Source organism: Sceloporus occidentalis, unplaced genomic scaffold, assembly GCF_023333645.1.
Source record: "Sceloporus occidentalis isolate IW3139 unplaced genomic scaffold, rSceOcc1.0.p SCAF_484, whole genome shotgun sequence".
Taxonomy (NCBI): Eukaryota; Metazoa; Chordata; class Lepidosauria; order Squamata; family Phrynosomatidae; genus Sceloporus; species Sceloporus occidentalis.
Genome location: NW_028317464.1, coordinates 89,491 through 99,246, shown reverse-complemented (window position 1 = coordinate 99,246; position 9,756 = coordinate 89,491). Strand labels below are relative to the sequence as shown.

The window sequence follows — 9,756 nt, the reverse complement described above, 5'->3', positions numbered from 1 at the left end:
TGTATACAGTACTATAACCCCAAACGCTGTATACAGTAATATAACCCCCCAGCACTGTATACAGTAATATAACCCCCCAGCGCTGTATACAGTAATATAACCCCCAGCGCTGTATACAGTAATATAACCTCCAGCACTGTATACAGTAATATTACCCCCAGCGCTGTATACAGTAATATAACCCCCAGCGCTGTATACAGTAATTTACCCCCCCGTGCTGTATACAGTAATATAACCCCCAGCGCTGTATACAGTAATAAGCCCCAGTGCTGTATACAGCAGAATAACCCCCCAGCACTGTATACAGTAATATAACCCCCAGCGCTGTATACAATAATATACCCCCCAGTGCTGTATACAGTAATAACCTCCAGCAATCTATACAGTAATAGCCCCCCAGCACTGTATACAATAATAATCCCCCCAGCGATGTATACAGTAATAACCCCCAGCACTGTATACAGTAATAACCCCCAGCACTGTATACACCAATATAACCCCCAGCGCTGTATAGAGTAATAACCCTTAAAGCTTATTTTGTATTAGAAACAGAGACAGAAGAGAAAATAATATATAAAAATAGGTAAATATTTTTTATTAATTGATTATTCCATAAATAAATTCTTCAGTTCATTGAATATCAAAATTAAATCAATTTACAATTTATTCCAGTATTACATTTAACACAAACGCTACCTTTTGATAAATAAAACGACATTTCATTAGGGAGTAAAGAGCCACGCAGGCTTGCAGGACTGTAGTAGCTGCCACAGGCGTTCGCTCCGCCAGGAAGGAGCGTGACGTGGAACTGACTCTCGCCGGCGTAGGAATAGCTCTAAACAGCACATAATTTACTAACAAAAACATGAAAATATTATAAAAATGCTCCGAAAACGAAGCGAATCGTTGGCTCCAGTACTATGAAGCAGTAAATTCTCAGTCCAGATGTCACGGCCGCAGTACCCCAAAACGTCCATAGGGGGAGCAGAGCTTCCACAACAGTAACATCCTTAGAGTTAAGTTCCTCGTGTTAAGGCGCCGGGCCCCGCTCCGAGCGGGACCGCGGGTTTAGTCTCGGAATTTGTGGATATCATTGGATAATCTGTAATAGGGGTAAGCCTCATTGGCATGAGGGCAGTTGTAGTTGCACCTGCAGGTCTGGATCATCATGACATTTTTGGAGAAGGTCTCCCCGTCCTCGCAGCGGAATCTGATCTTAACGGTCTTTGTCTCCTGGGGGGTGCAGCACCGTCCATCAACGCACGACCCGCAGTATTTAGGACGGTATTTCTTCATGCTGGAGCAGCCGGCGTACGTGTACCTCACTGGAGCGTGAGACCTCTTTGTTTTCGTGCATTTCTTTCCCTTCTGGGGGAGAGAGGAGACATACCTGTGTTAGTGAACTCTCAGAGACTGCGCAGCACAGTGCTGGACTTCATGCAGAGAAGAGGCCATCCCACCCACCACAGGGTCACATCTTACCTTTAGACTTGCGTAGCTCAGCTGCTCGCATGGCCGGACCTCGCAGATACGAGACTCCCTCACCAGGCGGCAGTTACTGTTGTCATTGGTGACTCTGGTGGAGATGCCCTTCCCGCAGGTCTTTGAGCACTGAGACCAAGACGTGGTCTGAATGATACACTTCTGACTGTCAACCGTATGACTTTGGGGGTCGGACGCAAATACTGTAGAAGGACAATAAAGTAAAAACATTTAGTCTATGAATTAACAATATATGCCAACAACCCCGGACATCGGGACGGGCACTTTACCAAGAAACCCCACGGCCACAGAGCGGCCACTTCTCCCCATTTACAGCAACAAGAGCAGAGGGAGACTCACCTGGTAACATCTTTAATCCTCCTTTGACGAAGGCCACCAGCTCGTTCTTGCTGGTGAGGTCTCCCTCGCTAGGGTCCAGTCCCAACTCCTTATTGAAGAAGTCGTCCAGCTCCTGCATGGTATCCTTGGCTGAGTCGCACACCCACTCCTCGCAGCACTGACCGGGCACCTTAACGAGGCGAGGGTTGGGGCAGCCCAGGTTGGGCAGAGAAAGTTCTTGGGGGCACAGAGGGAGGCAGCCGACGGCCCCGTCGATGCACGTGCACTGGTGCTTGCAGTTGGGCTGGAAGCTCTCCCCATTCTGGTAGATCCGGGAGTTGTACTCGCAGGGTCTGCCCTCCGACTTGGCTGCAGAGGAGAGAAATAGCCCTTTAGCTGGAGGTGCCTTCCCACCCTAAAGGTTTGCTGTGGGGGGCTGTTTGGGAAACTGCATGCACCCAGTTGTGATGTGCCACCTCTTACCTCTGCAGATTCCCTTGGTGGCCCTAGGGCTGGCCCCGAAGTTGCACTCCAGCCCCTTGGTGTGGTCGCATGGTTGGCTGGAGCTGCAGTCATCGTTGAGCTGCCCAGCGCACACCTTGCAGCAGCCGCATCCATCCAGGACAAGCCCGACCCCGGGGGCACACTGGGGCACGGCTAGGGGGCAGCGGCAGACGGAGGGGCAGGAGCCGAACACCTGGGGGAGGAAGCAAGACAGAGACTTAGACACTGTGGCTCCAAGGGCATCATGGGATCTGGGGGCCAAACAATAACTGGGGCCCTAGCAGGAGAGGAGGATGCACATTAACTAGGGCCCTATCAGGAGCGGGGGGGGCACACAATAACCAGGGTCCTATCGGGAGCGGGGGGGCACACAATAACCAGGGCCCTAACGGGAGAGGGGGGGCCACACAATAGAAAGAAGAAACGTACCTGCTCCGGCAGAGCGGCGGCCGCGAGAAAGAGAACGGCGGCAAGAACGGGGCAGCTTCCCGGCAGAGCCATCGGTATGAGCATGGTCCGTCCGGGAAAAAGTCGGGGATCTCTGTCTGAGCTGGTCTCCTTAATGGATTTTACTGGTTTCCTTTCTGGATTATACTGGTTTCTCTCCCTGTGCTCGTGTCGTTTGCTGGGATATACTGGTATCCTTTGCTGGGTTATACTGGTCTCTTCTCCTGTGCTGGTCCCGTTTGCTGGGATATACTGGTATCCTTTGCTGGGTTATACTGGTCTCTTCTCCTGTGCTGGTCCCGTTTGCTGGGTTGTGCTGGTCCCGTTTGCTGGGTTATACTGGTCACACTGGTCTCCCCAGCGCTCTCCCAGTTTATATAGCCTGTTGCCACGCGTGACGTCAGCGAGTTCCAGCATCTGCAAAGAATCCGAGGAATGCGCGGGGGGGGGCGAACCGCGGCCGGGGGGGGGAGCACGCGGGCTGAAACACCGGATCCCGGCCAATGAGGGGGGCAGGGGGGACTCGGTGAGGTGAAAGAAAGTCAGGGGGGACCCGGTGTGGTGGAAGAGAGTCAGGGGGGACCCGGTGAGGTGAAAGAGAGTCAGGGGGGACCCGGTGAGATGAAAGAAAGTCAGGGGGGACCGGTGTGGTGGAAGAAAGTTGGGGGGGGGGGGGCCGGTGAGGTGAAACAGAACTGGGGGGAACCCGGTGAGGGGAAAGTCGACCTGGTGATGTAAAAGTCGGGTGGGGGGCGGTGAGGCGCACCTAGCAGGGAGTGAAGAAAACTGGTGATAAATAAGCAGATATTCTCCTTCCCATATTTGGGTTTTATTGATATGGCACCAACAGGTTCTGCAGAGATGTACAAAGAGGCGCCAGATTAAAGGGACACCCCAGACAGGCGATGTGCAGTGTCCTGGCCATAGAGCTCACAATCTAATGGAGCCCAGCACACGGGGTGCAGATGGCTGGCGACCGTGGGTGCTCAGAGATCAGGGCCTATGGTCGCTAGCCGTCTGCACCCCGTGTGCTGGGCTCCTTTAGATTGTTGAGGGACCGGGCCACCTCAGGGCACCCCGGTTCCTCTTTGTCTGGAACAGGTAGGAAGGAGCGCGTCACCGGACAAGAACTGTATGCCTCCTCTCTCCATGTGTTTAAATGGATACTTTGAGGGGAAAGATTGCGATGGGGGGGGGGGGGTATTTTATAGGAGGGGGTCTTGTGGGGTATTTCTCCATATATTTAAAAGCCAGACTGTATCCTAAACTAGGGTACATCTACCTATGGAGCTTTCCTAATCTGCCCCTTCATAGCACAGACGCAGGGGGCAGATTCTTGTGGCATTAGCTGCATTCTGGGCATTTTCCTTCGACATGACATTCATTTCTCTGCTAATTAAGTGACATATTTTCCTGCACTGCTCATCCGGAGCCCTCAGAGGCTTCTCTTTCCTTTTTCCAGAATTAGGAGGCTTAGGGCTCAGACTTCTGGATGTTGTGTCTCTGGCCGCAGCGCTAACCGTTTCCAGATGCGGAGTCACTTTTAGAATATTTCCATATTTGGTTAGCACGAGGCCTGCGTTTTTTGCATTTTTTCCCCCTCTTATCCAACCACAAGATGTTCTTGACAGCTTTAGATGCTGTTAAATATAGACGTCGCGCATGTTCCAGGGCAGGAAACTCGGTGGAATTCCTGTGTTTCTTTTTTCACGCAATGTGTCTTTAGTGAGATTTTGTAGACAAACCCACTGGCCGCGTGAGGTGTTCAGATATGGAATAGGGACAGGCATCCAGACGCCCCACGGCATGAAATAAATATTATCGCGCAGATTTCTCCCGTCACTCTGCTGCTTGCTGTAAACAAGATGGATCTCCGGCAGATATTTACCCCAACCGGGACCGCTGTGCCCTGCCACGGAGCCCCAGAGCCCACGCAGGAGGTCCCGTGGCTGTGTGTGGGGCACAAGGAGGACATGGCAGGAGGATGATCAGAGGCCGTGTGAACGTCGTCCTTGGGGATCCAGCACTGCGAAGGTAAGTCGGCCACGACCTGCTGATTAGGCAGCACGGGGTGGTACCTCCTGGTACCAGTAATCCTAATACCTGCCTGTTACTCCCATTACCTGCCTGTTACTCCTAGTACCTGCCCGTTACTCCTAATACCTGCCTGTAACTCGTAATACCTGCCCCTTCCTCCTAATACCTGCCTTTTATCCTAATACCTGCCCATTACTTCTCATACCTGCCCGTAACTGGTAATACCTGCCCATTACCCCTAATAACTGCCCGTTACTCATAGTACCTGCCCTTTATCCTAATACCTGCCCGTTACTTGAAATACCTGCCCATTACTCCTAAAACCTGCCCCTTATCCTAATACCTGCCTGGTACTCCTAATACCTGCCCGTTACTTGTAATACCTGCCCATTACTCCTAAAACCTGCCCTTTATCCTAATACCTGCCCGGTACTCCTAATACCTGCCCGTTACTTGTAATACCTGCCCATTACTACTAAAACCTGCCCTTTATCCTAATACCTGCCCGTTACTCCTAATACCTGCCCGTAATGCCTAATACCTGCCTGTTACTCCTAATACTTGCCTGTTTGATACTCTTACCTGTTGGTTGTAAGTGTTAATACCTTTCTCTGTCTCTTCCTGAACCTCAATAACTGACCTCTGTGCCTCCTGGTACCTGCCTGATACCCCTCAGTACCTGTGTGTAACTGTTGCAGGCTATTTTTGCGACTGAGTGAGGAATTTAGAAGAAGCGTACTGGCTTTTGTTTACCCCGTTAAAGAACCCTGTGATACCCTCACATCCAGTAAACACTCTTAAAGAGGAGCATTAGGGAAGGAAAGAGGGCATCAGAGAGGGATTGTATTAAGGAACCGGGCACCTGGCAGGTATGTTTTATGGTGGTACCTATGGCAGGTAATGGGCTTCATATTAATAAGTGAGGTAGATATTAATGAGATGTCAGTCATAATGATGATAATATTTCCACGTGGATATCCGCTTGTGTCCAGAAAGGCTTTTCGTGCTCCTTAGTCCTCTGGATGCGAAGGAAGACTTTACTTACTTGAGCCTTCAGAGCCCTTGTGTAGATTTGCAGTTCCTTCGGGGGTTAATTAACCCTTAGAGGAATCTTGCCTGGTGTGAATACTCTGCTGTCTCTGATACTCTGTACCTGGTGCAGGAATTTTTGTGTCCTCTCTTTGTTGGTCCTGATCCATCACTCGAGCCAACTTAACGAGTGCCATACAGCGCGTTTTGGGAGCGCATGTTCCATGGTGCTTTTGGTGGGACATGGGGGGTATCTGACATCTTTACAATCTCAGCTTTCTCATAAAATGGATCCTGAGAATTCCATGAACTGAGTTAGATCCTATTCCAGATACTGCTGTTCTAGAAACATTTCCTCACATCAACCTTTTCTAGAGCACTTTTGGGCCATTGTGCCCATGTTATTCCCCTAACTATTCTGACTGCAGCCAATAATGTTGTAGGAGTGACTTAATATTAACCGGGTCACTGAAGGGACATTCGTATTTCAGAAGGCCTAAAACTGCCTTTTGTGCCATCAGTTTTACAGTTTTCCGCTGCATATTCTTTGAGAAGCCCGTATAGAGTGAAGCCAGAACGACTGGTTTAAGTAACCGGAGTCCAAGGCTTTCTTATAAAATCATTTGCCGCTCAGCTTGAGATGATTTTGTATCTAACGGCCCCTGGGAGAGCATCCTGGCAGAGGCCTGTGTGACGGGACCTGAATGTATGTGGAGTCTGTGGTGTATGATTGAGGTGACTGGCCGGGTCAATTCAGGGCATGAATTACAGTCCTAGGTATGGGGATTTACAAGGGTAAAATTGGGAGCCTTTCACCCGAATCATTTACTCCCTCCTGATTGAGCTGGTGATGGCACCGAGGAAGAGATGTTTCTATCAGCCGGTGGAAGTACCCAGGAGGTCTCAATGTGATCCCAAGTCTTGGGGGGTTTTATTCACTCTCAGGGTGGATGGGCAGATTCCCAGGGTTCCACTGTCCATTGGTAATTACGGGACTGCATGGGCCAACTTTCTGGCTGGTGGTAGTCAGTGGTATTTATTAGTCATCAGTAGCAGTTATTGGTACTTGTAGTCAGGAGTAGTTACTAGCAGTCAGGAGCAGTTATTAGCAGTCAGTAGTAGTTACTAGCAGCCAGTAGTAGTTACTAGCCGTCAGTAGTAGTTACTAGCCATCAGTAGTAGTTAATAGCAGTCAGTAGTAGTTACTAGCAGCCAGTAGTAGTTACTAGCCATCAGTAGTAGTTAATAGCCGTCAGTAGTAGTTAATAGCCGTCAGTAGTAGTTAATAGCAGTCTGTAGTAGTAGTAGTAGTTACTAGCAGTCGCTAGCAGTTTGATACTCAAGGTAGCAGATCTTAGGGTTAGTTTCCTCTGGAGCTCCACGACGAAGATTTAGTCTCATTTCCATGTTGCAAAGTAAAAATTTAAAATGTTGAAATTGCGTGGTTCCACCCTTATTTATCTCAATAACGGTGAGTTTGATGACGCAGTTACCATGGTAATGCGTGTGATCAGCTCATCTTATAATATATGGTGTTGTTGTTTGCGGATATGCCGAACCTCGGCATACCAACCACAATCTTGCCTTGTTTACCAATGTTTAACCCTTCGGTACCCACCACAGTAGGTACCGTTTTTACGCTGGATGGTACTGATGGAGACTTGGTTCGCTGGCTGACTTTTTGTGCTGCATACACATTTTAAACATTCTGGAAAAACTAAGAAAACTGTGATTTTTATTGAAGAAAAATAACTTTCTTTCATTGTATTTGGCAACAGAACAGTAAAGGAATGATGACTTATTTAACTGTTGCATTTCTGGCTGGAGAATGAATGCAGCCTTTTCATGCCAGTCCTGTAGGTGGCCAGATCCTCCATGTTAGTGTCTCGGATGCGAGGAAGTAGCTGTTTTTGGCCGGGACGTGCGTCAGCCCTCAGGAATGTATCAGACGCCGGAGAGAAAGATTCTTTGTGCTGTTTGTTGCGTGAGCTGCCGTTCTGCCATTAAGAAAAAAGTTTGTACAGAGTTTCTTCTAGGGCCCTCACCTCCACCGCTCTGTAATGACTTGTATTACTGAGGGTCCCTTACCTGCTGACATCTCAGGGGTTAGGTGACGCCAGTTATAATGTATATAGGTGTATATATATATATATATATATATATATATGTTAGTGAATTAAATGGTAAGATTCTGCAGCCTGTGGGTCATCATCCCTGAATACAAGTAAGGGAATTGATTACAAATTAGTGGAGAACTCGTGACATGTATTGGATTTACTGTCTCTTTAAGACAAGGTATTTTTTATGTATAGCTAATTTAGGAACATTTTGTGGGCCCACAGGTGACATGGCTGGTCACGCGTGCATTTGCTTCATGTAAACCGCTTTACAATTGGCTAATATAAACACTAATATAACCCATATCAGGCAGACAAGGGGTTAATGGCTGATTAGCTGATATTTTTTCTGATATTTCAGTCCCTTCCCTGATTTTAAATATTTCAATGTGGAGCAGGTAGACTGAAAATCTTGTTCTAAGAAGTTTTGTCTTTCATTAAAACATTTTTTTTTAAAAACCATTCCTTTTGTTTCATAAATCAAACGTGTGCGATTTTTACATATTCCCCTAAATATTTTCCAGGTCTCCAGGCGAGGATTCCTCTTCCTAATGTGTCATTTCATGTTTGGCGCATAGTTTAGTGTCATTAATCCTTGCATTTTGACACATGTGAAGTGCCCTGCGCACGCTCGGCTGAGCTCGGCTCCCTATACACGGTTAATAATCTCGATGTATTTACATATCTCTAGCCGGAGGACAGTGTAATTGAATGTACAGCCATGATGTCGTGGTACAAATATGTGAAGAAGCAGTTTAGAATTTTCCGATCTCCAGAGAATTCCAAACCTACGTGGAATGGTTTTCTGTGCTTTTTGAATCTCGTAATCCCTGAGGATGTATCGCTTGGCCGGACATTTTTCTGTGATGGTTCTTCCATCCAGTAGTATGTGGACATACTTTGTGCGTGAAGTAAGTCTGCATCCACCTGAGACCAGGCAGGATGTATTAAAACGAGTAGTCTGCATGTACCGGGGTAATTTATTGCAGTATAAAAGAGAGTAAATATAGAAACACCAAGAGATCATACTTACACAGAGTGGCTGCATGATGGCGACCTCCAGCGCTTTTCGAGGGGAATAGTCAAAGTACTTTAACTCTTTCCACCTATAGAGACAATATGGGTAGTTGGCTTTGTTTATGGTTGGTATAGACAGGTTATCAACCTGGAAGTATCAAGAGATCCAGGATGACTCCAGCCTTTGAAGGCAGAAAACAACCCAATGTTACAAGACCCTCTGTGTGTTGCACATGTTGTGAGCGATAACGTACGTCACAATGTGCTAATTAGACACCTGATTTGAAGCCATTTAACCCATAGAAACAGTTTGGGTTTTGTTTGTAGTTCCTCTCCAAACTATATCCCATAGATAATTCCATGAATTTAGCATGTATGCTATGTGTATGACTGTCTGTGTATGAAGCTTTCGGGGCTTCCAGTTTATTATTTGTCTGGAACAAAGTCCCTCTGTCCTTCCAGCAACAAGATAAATCCTCAAGATTTCTGTGATTGCAGAAAGCAGAGGAGACATTGAATATAATGAGGGACTGGGGTATAACGAGGCACTGGGATATAACGAGGCACTGGGATATAACGAGGCACTGGGATATAACGAGGCACTGGGATATAACGAGGCACTGGAATATAACGAGGCACTGGGATATAACGAGGCACTGGAATATAACGAGGCACTGGGATATAACGAAGCACTGGAATATAACGAGGCACTGGAACATAACGAGGCACTGGAACATAAAGAAGCACTGGAATATAACGAGGCACGGGAATATAACGAGGCACT

At 47.7% G+C, this 9,756-nt stretch overlaps 1 protein-coding gene across 1 annotated transcript; it reads right to left on the bottom strand.

The window, feature by feature from the left end:
- Positions 1 to 1,068: 1,068 nt before the first annotated feature.
- On the bottom strand, positions 1,069 to 9,003 carry LOC149271616 (CCN family member 1-like). The gene is made up of 5 exons (XM_089507274.1): positions 8,973 to 9,003; positions 2,305 to 2,511; positions 1,843 to 2,190; positions 1,483 to 1,685; positions 1,069 to 1,368 (listed from the first exon to the last, which is right to left on the bottom strand). The coding sequence occupies exons 1-5, from the start codon at positions 9,001 to 9,003 to the stop codon at positions 1,069 to 1,071; spliced, it is 1,089 nt and encodes a 362-aa protein (XP_089363400.1).
- Between the last annotated feature and the right edge of the window lie 753 nt (positions 9,004 to 9,756).